Source organism: Vicugna pacos, chromosome 18, assembly GCF_048564905.1.
Source record: "Vicugna pacos chromosome 18, VicPac4, whole genome shotgun sequence".
NCBI lineage: Eukaryota > Metazoa > Chordata > Mammalia > Artiodactyla > Camelidae > Vicugna > Vicugna pacos.
The window spans coordinates 21,626,146-21,638,891 of NC_133004.1; the positions used below are offsets into that span (position 1 = coordinate 21,626,146).

Sequence of the window (12,746 nt, forward strand, 5' to 3'; positions counted from 1 at the left end):
TATAACCCCAGAACCTGACTAGCTGTCTTGCACATGCCTCTCATCCCAATGTGTAAGACCATTTAGGAAAGAGTATTTCGGATCCTAGCATGAGCTGATAAATGTGGAATGCAGAGCAGAGGAGGTTGGACCAAGTTGCTATCACTTTTTAAATTGCCCTTATACCTGAGGGATATTTCTGCTTAACCCAGAATAGTCATTTGGAATCAATGTTCATGGTGAAATTGGTCTGCAGTCTCCCTTTCTCATACTGTCCTTGACAGCGTTTGGTATAAAGGTTATCCTGGCCTTCGTACAAACCTGGACATTTGAACTAGGTGATGCTACTTTATTGTCCAGGAGAGCTGGCTATGAGTAACTAACACCTTCGTCTGGACACATTTATCTTGACGAGGAACCTGGTGCCACTCTTGCTACATGGCAGAGGCAGGCCCTGGAGGAACAAGGTCCTGGACTGGTGTGTTTAAGGACATTTTAAACATTGGGTGTCTGGAAAGGAACAGGAAAGAGCCAGTGAGAATAAACTGACTATTTAGTATTGTTGTCTAGGCCTCCCCTGGGGTCAGAGGACATATCGAAGAAAATGCCTCAGGACGCAGTGGGCAGCCCCAGCTCCTTCTGAGGGTCCCCTTCCCGCCCACCCTCCCCTCAACAACTACCTACTCTGGTTTTCTTCTGTCCTCACGCCAATTCCCTCTGCTTCTCATTCCCGATCCCTCAAAATATTTCATGCATGAAATAATGTTTCCTTTTTAATGTTAGAACAACAACATATTTTTAAAAGCCAATTTCCTCTCCCATCCTCTCTTTTGACAGTAATCAGGTCCACATTTCATAACCTAACCCAAGGGTTAGCTTTCTTTAATCCTCTGGGAATTAGGGCTAGTATTTCTTTCTCTTATCCTAACTTAATCAGTCCTGCCATTGGCATCTTTCAGGGCTAGAATTGTGCAAAGCAAAAAAAAATGATATAATTAAAGTGCTTTATTTTAAGAGCAGGAGGCCTGTACTGTCCCATAGTTGGTGCACCTGTTCCCCTGTCCACATCCCACACAGGCACGCATGACGGGCATCTCGTGTCGTCAGATTGCTTCAGAGCCAGTGAGGTGCAGTGGGAGGAGCGTGGGTCTGGACGCCGGTCAGGCCCATCCTGGGCCAGCTGTGTCATTTCCAGGAACCTTCCTTTGCACAGGGCTGCTGGAGTGATGGCTGAGGAAGGTGTCCAGGTTCCCTCTGCCTGTGTCAGAGTTAGCTTCTGCTTCTGTGTCAGGATTAGCAGTACTTACTCATGTGGTAAAGAGTAATAAAACAGTCCAAAAAAGGGTCACCTCTGGATCTTGTTTTCCCTGCTCCACAGGAAGCTGAAAACACTCTCCGTCTGATGCAGAACAAGCTCAAGGAGGAAGAGAAGCGGCTGCTCAAGACTGAAAGTAAGCTTACGCCTTTCAGACGGATGTGCCTGCTCTGGGTTAGTGTCTTTAGCCTTAGAAAACTTCCATGGATATTTTATTTATTTCCAAAAGGCAATTTTTTCACAATTTTTGTATCAGGTGCCACTTTCATTCACCTAAGTGCTTGAGAGGCTGTTTGAAGTTACAAAGCATTTAAACACATTTGGTTTTCATGCCAACGGAGATACTGTTTTCCCCTGTTGAAACAACACCATTAGTTTGAATTATACATAATTATAAAAGAAAATTTGGTCTTGGAGGTCTGTAGGGTTCCTTGTTTGGGGGCAAACTGAGGGCAAGAAGCATCATAATACTGTGCCACACACACCCATCAAATGTCCCCCAATAAGCCCAAATCGTTCATCAAGGCTCTCACCTGTAGAGAAGTAGGGTCACCTACACGTAAGGCCTAGATTCTGGGAAGGAAGGTTCCCCGTGACTGGTCAGCGCACTTCATCCGTGGACTTCACCAGGGTGTCACGCCAGCCTCGGGAACAGCAGCTGAGCTGGGCTTCGTGCTGGACTGAGCCCTCTGTCTCACAGAACTACTCCTCTTGCTTATTCCTCTTTTTTCATGATGGTGCCTTCTCTCATGCTTGAGGGTGGTGTACCTGGCACTTCAGGGGTGCTCTCTCCCTGTCTCTTCCCTTTGTACCTCCTTCCTGCTGCCCTCGTTCTAGGCCCCTCTCTCCTGACACTCAGGAAACTCTGGAAGGAGAGTAGGGACTGCTGGGAAGTCCTCTAGGGGCAAGTTTAGAAAATACCAAGGGCCTCTCTAGCCAAAGCAGCCCCTCACCTTTATGGTTCCAGGTCAGCCAGGAGAGCCCGAAGCAGCCCTAAGTGATAAGCCTGCATGGAGTTTATCCCCTTCTGAGAGGCCCGGCACAGGTAAGAGCCCGGCTGGTTGGCTGCGTCCTGCTCTGCCCTTGGACCGGCGCATTAAGACCTCTCCCACTGATCTCGCTTTCTTCTTCCGAACTCAGGCTTTTGTTTTGTGATCTGTAGGTTTGAGATCTCACGAAGGACAGAGATTCTTATGAATGTATGTGGTTTAGTTTGTTCGGAAAAATAATTTCCAGTTGAAATCAACTTAATGAAGGATAGTGCTTAATTAGCTTGCGGTGAGCAAAGAAGTTGGGAAATTTTTATGAAGGATCGTTCTCAGTTCTGTTCATCCCAAGCATTTGAAGATGCCTTGTCTGTCTTCACTTTTCTGCGTATGTGGGAACATTGCCCAGACCACTGGGGTCAGGGAGGAGAGATATAAAGGAAGAGTTTCTGAATTTTTCTCCCATCTGTGAAAGACTTCTCTGAAAGAAAAATCTAATAGTGCATAGACATGAGTCAGGGAAAGAATTAGCAAAATCTGAGAGCTGGGGGGGATCATCTTGTTGAGACCACTGTGCAGGCAGCTGATTCAACCCAGCAGAGCATTACTGAGTGTCTGTTCTGGGCGCTAAGGACACGTCAGTGGACAGCAGACAGGGCTCTTTGTCTTAAATGATGTGACATACTAGCGACATGCTAGGAGACAAATAGTAAGCAGGCTGTTCGTGGAAGGTGAAAGGTGCCATGGGGGAGAAAGTGGGCAGTTCGAAGGGCATGGGGAGGGTGTAATAGAATTGCAGTTTTAACTGGGAGTCAGGGTAGACCTCGCGAGGAGATGCTATTTAAGCAAAGACTAAACCAGTAGAGCTGGGGAGAAGGGAGATACCAAATGAGGGGCGTCCCAGAAAGGCTGGGAGCCCGAGCCCAGGGAGAGGGATGAGTTTTGCTGAGTGAGGAGCTGTATGAACACTCAGGGCTTGAGTGCAGGCAGGTCAGAGGAGCTGGGAAGTGGGTTGTGTGCTTGCAGGGCTCACGTCCGATGGGTACTGTCTGCTCTGATCAGCAGGACGTGAAGTCATCACAGGTTTGGCTTTGGGGGTTGGGAGTGAGGGCTTGGAGGAGGAGAAAGTTTGAGTAATGAGAGATGAGAGAATGCCCTGGGGGCCCCAGCGATTGAAAAGGCGAAGTACTCTTTGGAGATGCCCTGTGGGAAAGGTCAAAGGGCAGCTCTGCATCTTCCCACCATCCTTTTAAACCTTATTGCTGGTGGTAAATTTGTAACTGTACCCTCTGTAGGATTCAAGCACTGTAGCATTAGGAACTTAACGAATCCTGGGAATTTATAAAACGACCCAGGAGTTTCTAGAAAGCTGCTGAGTAACCTCATTTTTATAGTGTCATAGAGAGCAGATGTTCATGCATTCCATGCACATTGTGTACCTACTGTGTGTCAGCTGTTGTGCTAGAGCACAGCGATGGAAGAGGCCCTCAGGGAGCTCCAGGTCTAGAGCTGCCCCATGGGTACCTGGCCCCGGGCTCGTGTTTTTGAGCGTTTGAAAGATGGCTTGTCCAAATTGAGATGTGTGGTTCGTGGAGACCATACACCAGATTTTGGAAACTTAGTATAAAAGAAAAGTAAAATTACTCAATAATTGTTTACACTGGTTGCTTATCGAAACGACATTTTAGATAGATTGGCTTAAATAAAACATTATTGAAATTAATTCACCTGTTTCTTTTTATTTTAATGTAGTCACTAGAAAATTTTAAATTGCATCTGTGGCTGGCATTATGTTTCTGTTGGACAGGGCTGATCTAAAAGGAAAAACTTACAAAGAAACTTCTGCATAAATTATGGAAACTTCCTATATAAATGGGTGTGGGGTGGTGAGGTGGTTTTGGTGTGAATTTCTCTGATAGCTGATGAAATGGAGCATCTTTTCATCTGCTTATTGGTTGTGTATCTTCTTTGGAGAGATTTAATCAAGTCCTTCGCACTTTTTTTTTTAATAAAAGTAGATTTATTTAGAGAGGTGTACACGAGGTTGGGGGGGTTGGTTAAAGTAAAGGCAGATACACACTCCACAGAGTGCAGGCCATCTCGGAAGGTGAGAGAACAACCCTTTGCACATTTTTAAATTGGGCTATTTATCTTTTTTCTATTGAGTTATATACTCTTTATATATTCTAGATACTACCCTTAAGTGATTTGTGATTTGCAAATATTTTCTGTCATTCTTTGGGCTGTCTTTTCACTTTCTTGATGATGTCAAGTTTTAATGAAGTCCAGTCTATTTTCCCTTTGTTGCTTGTGCTTTTAGTGTCATATTTAAGAAAATGCCGAATTCAAGATCACCCAGATTTACCCCTGTTTTCTTCTAGGAGTTTATAGTTTTAACTCTTGCATTTAGATCTCTGATCCATTTTCAGTTAATTCTGTACATGATGTGATGTAGGGGTCCAGCCTTGTTCTTTTGCATGTGGCTATCCAGTTGTCCCAGCATCGTTTTTTGGAAAGTTTCTGCTTTTCCTTTGGAATTATACCAGCACCCTTGTTGGCTGTATTGATTTCAGCGTCACTGACAACTCAGTGGTTTCAGTATCAGGATGTGTTAACTTTAGTTTACGTGCTCACTCCTCAGTCTGTTGCTTTGTGTTGTCCAAAGAAATTGTACTGAGTCTGAGGTGCCTGGATTAATGTGGCTTTAAAATCGGCGATATCATGCGCTTTATATTGCGTGGGGCGAGGATTTAATGTCATAGTTTTCCTGGGTGAAGTAAACAGTGAACTAATGTGAATAGTGATTTCATTGTACGGTCCTTAGCTTGTGTTAATACATCATCACACTCTCTGAAAGGGAAGAGCTTTTATAAGGTGGCAGTTTTCAGGTCGATTGTGTGGAAGCCTTTGCAGGGTGCTCTTACTGACACTGTCTCCAGCTTTCAGGGTCGCCCCCTCGCGCTGTGGGGCACAGCTCCAATCCACGGCTAAAGAAACCAGAAAGCTTTCTCCGCGCCCAGCGAGGTGCAGCTGTCCTGTCATTCTGTCTTACAGCAGGGGCTGGACAGAGCCTGTTCATAGATGAACAATTACTCAACTTCCAGACTGTCTTAAGAGTCAGCGATCAGAACAGCAACTGCAAATTCTTCAGTCCCATCCTTCTAAAACCGCTGTCACTCTGAGCACAGAGAAGTCAGGCAGGGCGGTGAAAGCTTTTTCTCCCCGCTGTGGAAACTCTCCTTCTGTAGGTTTACACTGGGAAATTTTCAACCCACACGACTCCAGAGGCAAATTTAAGAAATTAATGCAAAAGGCCATTGTACTGAGAATGACCCTTCTTTATCTTTGTGATAAATTTTCTCTGGTAAAGAGTATTGTGAGCCCCAATTTTCATTGCCTGTTACTAGGCAGCTGAGTTTCCCAGGCCAGCCCCGCTCGGGCCCTTCCTGGCCTTATCTCCCCCCTGTTTTGGGGAAGTTGCCAGCCTTCCCAGTGGACTCCACTTCCTCCCCTTCCTCCTTTCTGTGATCCTCGAGGAGCTCGACTTCTGCTAACACAGCCTAGGACTGAACAGAGAATGGTTTTCCCCGCAACTAACCAAGAACCTCCAGCTACCTTGCCAGCTGGCTGTGCAGTTTTTCAGTTTTATGTAGTGCTTCTAACTGATAATATTGACCCGCTTTTTTCTTACTTTGGAGAGTTGTTTAGAAAGAGCTAGCCTTGCGTCGTCTGCATTAACTCTTCACTGGGTCTCCCGAGAGCCTTGTGTAATCAAAAGCATCAAAAGAAAGGCTGAGCAGCCCAGGTGGCTTTTCTCAAGAGCCTTACTGGACAGAAGCTGTTTTAGAGTCAGTGATGGAGCCACCCTTCTGTTTTGCCTGCTTGTGTTCCCGTCAGGTAATGATGACTCAGACATTGACATCCAGGAGGACGATGAACCCGACAGTGAACTGGAGGAGAGACAGCTGTCCAAGCCGCGGACTGCCATGGAGGTGCTCATGCAAGGTACCACGGCCGCTCTCGCCTGCCCTCCTCCCTGTGCCCTGCTGCAGGGAACAGCGGCTACGATCGGGTTGGGGCTGCTTGGTGTCGAGACCTGTAAGCACGCTGCTTTGTTGTTTATCAGCGCTTGGCTCTTAAACTGCTCAGTAGTCATCTTTGCTACTAATACTCTTACCTGTGGTTCCAAGAATGGCCAGAGTTCTTTATGGCTTGGTGTTTCTCACAGAGACCTCGGGAGCACTCTGCCTCTGCCGCTGAGCTGGATTCCGCTCTTTTTGGGTCCAGACTGCTCTGAAAGCAGCTCCATCCCTTATGGTCAGAGAATTAATGCACAAAGAAGGAACTGACATAAGCCTCTCTGCTGTTAATGTTATTCTAACTTCTACTTTCTTGCTGCAAAAGATTCAAACAATAAAATGTGTGGAGCAAATGTGGGTGCTCCCCTGGGTTCTTGCTCGTGTCTCACCCCCACCCTAGACGGGTCATGGCCAGGGGCTTGAGGGTGTGTCCCTCCAACTTGCCTTTCCACACATGTACATGTGCACAAACACACACACATGCACACATTCAATCAGACATGGACACAATGGTCACCTGAAACACTTTTTAACCTAAATGGGACCAGACTGTGTATGGTTCTGCACCTGTCTTTTTAAAGTATTATTAAATATATATCAAAACTCTTCCCATGTTAGTAAAGTATAAATCTGCTTCATTCTTTCTGACAGCTTCATGATATCCCATAGTATGGCTGTACCCATAATTTATTTGGGCATTCTATGTTGATAGCTATTTAAGTATTTCCACGCTTTCCCTTATACATATGTCTTTCTGCATATCTGCACAAGTGATTCTTTAGCTTGCATCATTAAAAGTGGAATTCTTAGGTCAAAGGTTATATAAATTTTTATTTTGATACATACTACTAAATTACCCTATATTTGCCTTTAAAACATTTCTTACCTACCACCTGTTAATTTTGGGGGCACAGTTGCATTGTTATGTACTTGATACTTGTAAGTGGTGAATCATCTTCATCATGTTATATTAACTTCTCTTGTTAGCTGCTTTTTCTTATCTAGGCTCAGCTACTTTTATTTATTGCATTTCTTTTTTTCATAGGATAATTAGATGCTCTGATTTCCTTTCTCTTCCTTTAATCTTTAGCAGCTTCATGACATAAATGGATGCTACAGGTTATGACTCCCGTTCTATTGATGGGAGCCAAGGCTCTGAGAAGTGTGGGATTGGCTCAGTAGAACCTCATGGGGCACTGGGGCTCCTCAGTCCTCCTGCTGACCCCTCAGACTGCAGAAGTAAGATCACAGGGTTCGCTTCTAAAGACAATAAATCAGTTCTTCAAACAACACAGGAGCTGCATTTTATCTGACCAGGGGAGAGTTTCTGTAAACCACTGTCAGTACTCCTCTCCAGGCCTGCCCTGAGTGAGCTCCTCCGAGCTGCCCTCACGGCCTTTCTCCCGAGGCCTTGCCCTGGCATCACAGTGGCCCTTTCTCAGTCTTCAGGTGTGGGTGCAGCTCTCTGCCTCCATCCAGGAAGGACGGCCCCTGACTTTTGGCAGAAGTCACATCGAGACAGCATTGCCTTGCAGAGGAGGGGTGGGGAATCACTTAGATAATGATGGTGTTTTGAAAGGTGAGCTAGTGTGATACTTTTTTTTTTTTTTTACTTTTTGATGCTGAGGCCTAGCTCCAAGTCCAAGCGGCATCGGTCCATAAAGGGAAAATGTATTCCTTTATTCAACAGATAGCACGTCTGTTCATGCATGTACACTAGTGATGGGGTTCAGTGATGCTCCCTAAAACACGTACAGGATGCATGTTTATTTTTCTGATTTATGTTTTGTGCTTGTAGCTGGTTGTCCTTTTCCTCTTTGTCAGAGTGAAATACAGAAAATCGATGACCTTTTTTGACAGTTCTGATTAGTTGGATGCTACTTAAGTCCACTTTTTAGCGTGATTCTCTCTCCCACTTCTCTGAAGGAAAGCAGATCGTGAATGCCATTCTCCTGCCTTGTTTTACAGGATTTCATAATCTCTTCACGCTTTTGTTCTCCTCAGGAAGACCCAGCAAGCGCGTCGTGGGCACAATGCAAGGTGGAGACTTGGACGACGACGTGAGTCCCCACCCGCTCCCTGGCAGTGCTGTTGTATCCGGGCCTGGGCCGGCCTCGCGGACTAGGCTGGCCGGGGGGCCGGGCGCACATCACCAGCCTAGCGCCAGGTGCTGCTTCTCAGCCCAGCCTGTCACTGGGTTTGTGGCAGAGTTTGGCCTCCCGAGGAGCTGGACTCGTCTTTGCTTGTTGATGGCTCATTTCTTTTCTTTTCTTTTCAAATGAACATGCTTGCCCTACTTTTTTTTTTCCTTATTGTTCTTTCCATTCTTGCTTTCCAAAGATGGAAGCAGCACCAGCTCTCTTAGGTAAATGCAAGACTTCCAGCTCCAAGAAGCAGGTTGGTTTTTTCACCTCATCCGTGTGTGTGTGTGTGTGTGTGTGTGTGTGAGAGAGAGAGCCGCTCAGGGACAGCAGAGGGGCTTCCCTGAGAGTGACGCCCTGTCTCCCGGGCAAGGAGCCACTCAGAATGGGTTCCACAGTGAGTAGTGGGGTTGCCTAAAGATCCCTGTGCTCCTGAGGAGAAGGGATGAACACTGAGCCAAGAGACAAGATGGTCCTCAGGCCCTTGAGCTGTAACCTAGGAAACAAGGGGTGCTGCTGAGGGCCCGGGTTCAAGACCAGCCCTCTCTTGAGCTCTGTCCTGGGGAGGGAACATGAAAAGGAGGCCCTCCCGAGACCAGAGCCTCAGAGAGGCCGGGCAAGAGGCTGTGACATCAGGCTGGTACACTGAGCATCTTTGAGTGGATAACTGACTGGGAAACCAATCAGATTGGGGAAAAAAGGCGTCCTCACCAGGGTCTGGTTGTTGGGGCTGCACCATTTATCACTCTGGATCTGCCTTCTTTGTTGAGTCCCTGGTAGGGCCATGAGGCCCAAGAGGTAGAGGGTGACTAGACTGATGAAGGTCACAGACCTCCCATCAGGCTGAATGCCACACATGTCTGGAGTGTGGCACAAGTGGCTGCCCACAGACAGAGCATGAGCTGTTGTTCTTGTACAAAAGATCCATTTACTAAGGACAGCAGTATATACTGTTACAGATATTCACAGGAGGGAGAGGTCACTCAGGTTTGCTGGGCAAGAGGCACAGAGGATAGGGCCCTGAATTCAGAGAAGACAGTCTATAGAGGTACAGAAACCACCTCAAAAAATTTTTAATAAAGCGGGGGATGGATGGCTAAATAGTTTCTATCCGTCCATCTTACCCATCTGAGACAAAATTAGGGCATGTCTGGTGTGGGCACTCGTGGTGCCTGGAGAGCAGTGTCTGGCCTCCTGCGATGTGCTTGGTCGTTCGTGTAGCTTTCACTTTCCTAGGTGAATGCCTTATCTGGAGCTTCAAATCTTTTCTATGCCTGTTGTCACTTGTTTATTTCAAGGAGGCTGTTTTCCCGCATCCCTCAGGGAGAGGAGCTCATCCTTCACCTGTCTACTCATTCACTTGACAGGTCCTTGTTGAGTGCCTGTTACGTGCCAGGCACCGTCAAGGGTTAGGGGAGGGCAGCAGTGACCAGAACAAAGCCCCTGTCTTCGTGGGGCTTACATTCTTACAGTCATCAAGCAGATCCATTAGGGGTCATAGTGGTACAAAGGAAAACAAAGCAGGTTCAGGGGACAAGTGATGGGGATGAGGGAGGAGACTGATGTCTTCTGACGGGTCGGGAAGGGTCTCTGATGAGGTGACATTGGGCAGAGACCCTAATGATAGGAGGGTCGTAGTACTGGGGAAGGGCGTCAAGGCCTGGGGAATGTGGCTCCTTCATTTGAGGACCAGAGGCGGCAGCGTGACTGGACTGGAGTGAGCTGAGGCAGAAGCAGTGGGGTCCGTGCACAGCTTTGCAGGATGTGACGAGGGCTTGCGTTCCCTGGGAGCGCAGCAGGAGGGTGCTGGAGAATTTCGAGCCTGGGTTGCTAAGATCTGCCCCGCATTCCAGGGGAACAGGACGAGACGGGGAGCATTTGCAGGGGTCTGGCTCAGAGGTGAGGGTGGCGGTGGCTTAGCCTGAGGCGGTAGCTAGAGAGCATTGAGAAATGGTCAGATTCTGGATGTTTCTAAGTTAAGAACTGTCAGATTCTGTTAATTGTGCACGGGGTGTTAGAAATGCCTGGGTTGTGGTTTAATTGACTGAAAGCATGGTTTTCACTTCCTGACATGAGCAGAGCCGGGGGGTGGGGTGCTTGGAGAGCAGATCAGGAGTCTGGTGTTGGACATTCTAGGTGTGAGCTTCCCATTAGACACCCACATGCTGGTGTGGGGAAGCCGGCTGAAGTTCAGGTGTGGAGTTGAAGGGTCAGGTTGGGGCTGGAGGTAGAATTTGGGGAGCCATCCATATTCACGGTAGATGTGATGGCTTGGCGGGGGAGAGTAGAAAGGAAAGAAGAGAGGCCCAAAGCTGGCCCTGTATTACGGAGGTCGGGGGAGGACTCAGCAAGGAGGTGGCCCTGGAGGACAGAAGAGGGGCCTCCAAGCAAGAAGGAGCATCCTGTTCTGGTGCAGCCAGAGGTCAGGCAGGACAGTGGAGAATTACCCATAGGATTTGAGTCCTTAAATGTTTCTGTCCTGGGGGACCTGGCGGGGTGCCTGCCTGACCAGAGGGTGCTTAGGAGGCAGAGGGGAACAGGCAGGGACGGTATGAGTTCAAAGCTCATTCAAGGACTTTGTGTGAGGCCAACAGAAGAACAAGGCAGAGTAGCTGGAGAGGAAGGTGGGATTGCATTTTAGAGTTTTTTATTTTGTGGAGTTTTTTTGTTTTGTTTGTTTGTTTTGGGGGGAGTGATTAGGTTTATTTACTAATTTAATGGAAGTATTGAGGATTGAATCCAGGACCTCGTGCATGCTAGGCACACGCCCCCACCACTAAGCTATTACCCCCGCCCCCTGTTTTGTGTTTTTAAGAAGAGGAAAGTTGCAGCATGATGTGTGCTGGTGGGAGCGCTCTCTGTGGAGTGGCCAGCCATCCTGGGTCACTTGGGATGCAGGACTTGCAGTTTTAAAAGCTGCCAAATTGGTTACCCTGATCTAGATGATGAAAGAGAGAGTGTTTCTTTTATTTTGCTTTTTACGCCCATTTCCTGAGTGGCTTTCCACCCTTAGTCTGGCAAAAGCCAAGCTAAGCCCCCCTCCCCTGTGTCTCAGCCCCTGCCCTCCTTGCTGTCCACTGATGGGTCTCTGGGCTGCCAAGAGCAAAGCCGCATCCCGCGAGCTTCAGTGCAGCTCCTGAGACATCCACGGGAAAGCCAGCTGCAGCGCCAACCTGGTTAGATGATATGTTTCTGTGTGTATTCCGGCCAGCAATAAGTTGACACTGGTCCCATTCTTCTGCAGCCACTCCTGACTGCTGCTCTGCCAAGCCCTTCCTTCGCATGGGTGTTGCTGGTTTTTGAGCTACTAGTGAAAAGGTGAGGTAGGGTCTCTGCTGACATGGATATAGTAACAGGACGGGCTGCTCAGCTGCACTTGCTGTCTCTCCTGTAGGAGGACTCGGAGGACAGTAAGATTGACGTGGAGGATGACGAGGAAGACGACGATGACCTGGAAGACGAGAGTATTGCTCTGTCCCCAGCTAAGCCCAGTCGGAGAGTCCGGAAACCTGAGCCCCTGGATGAGAGTGACAATGACTTCTAACCTTCTTGCCAAGGGACGCAAGCAGATTAAAACCCTCAGATTTGTAGAAATTAAAGGGTCAGAAGGAAACGTGCACTTTGTTCAATAAGCCAGCTGGACTCATCGTTAATAAAGCAAAAGCCCTCTCTGCTTTAGCCTCCTGTGTGTTTGCTGCACAAGCTTAATGGGAGCTGGAGCAAGCCCCGCAGATGATTTCTTTTTTGCCTTTTTTGCCTTATTTGTCTCCTAAAACTTGGGAAACGTGTGTGTTCTTAGTGATTCACATGCACAGGACAAAAGCTTGAGAAATAACAGCCAGCGCTGTGTAGGTCTCGGCTGTTGCTTTCGTCACACGTTTCCTCCCAGCGTTGGCGCGACCTTGGCGTCCAGACCTGGGGCTTGGAACCGGGCGCAGGACTCGTTCTAGGAATAGTCGGGGAGCAGCTGACTATTAATCACATGTACAGTTTGGAACATTTATTTTATATCGGATAGCTTTTTATTCCAGCCTCTGTTTTGTTTGATAGTCTTATTTTCATTCTTCTGCATGCTCACAATACCAAGCTTTAAATGTATTTAACTAACTTAAAGTTTCTGAAAGGAAGTTAGCTAACTTAGATGAAAACCAGCTTTCCTTGAAAATTGGGCAATGGAGAGATGCTCGCATTATCCAGACCCCATTTCCTCTCAGAAGACTGACATTCCCCCTTTGTAGAGAGCAAA

At 47.5% G+C, this 12,746-nt stretch overlaps 1 protein-coding gene across 7 annotated transcripts in view; it reads left to right on the forward strand.

Moving 5' to 3' along the window:
• Positions 1-12,173, forward strand: part of CLUAP1 (clusterin associated protein 1) — a 29,619-nt gene extending 17,446 nt beyond the window's left edge. For 3 of the 7 annotated variants that reach the window (XM_072942561.1, XM_031686996.2, XM_072942560.1), the window contains exons 9-15: positions 1,358-1,430; positions 2,262-2,339; positions 6,178-6,285; positions 8,364-8,419; positions 8,700-8,756; positions 11,745-11,818; positions 11,895-12,173. In XM_072942561.1, the coding sequence (XP_072798662.1) occupies positions 1,358-1,430; positions 2,262-2,339; positions 6,178-6,285; positions 8,364-8,419; positions 8,700-8,756; positions 11,745-11,818; positions 11,895-12,132 (684 nt within the window). In that variant the 3' untranslated portion in view covers positions 12,133-12,173. The remainder of the gene's footprint in view (positions 1-1,357; positions 1,431-2,261; positions 2,340-6,177; positions 6,286-8,363; positions 8,420-8,699; positions 8,757-11,744; positions 11,819-11,894) is intronic. The other 4 variants (XM_015239300.3, XM_031686998.2, XM_015239303.3 and 1 more) reach the window with 4 other exon arrangements.
• The last annotated feature ends 573 nt before the right edge of the window (positions 12,174-12,746 follow it).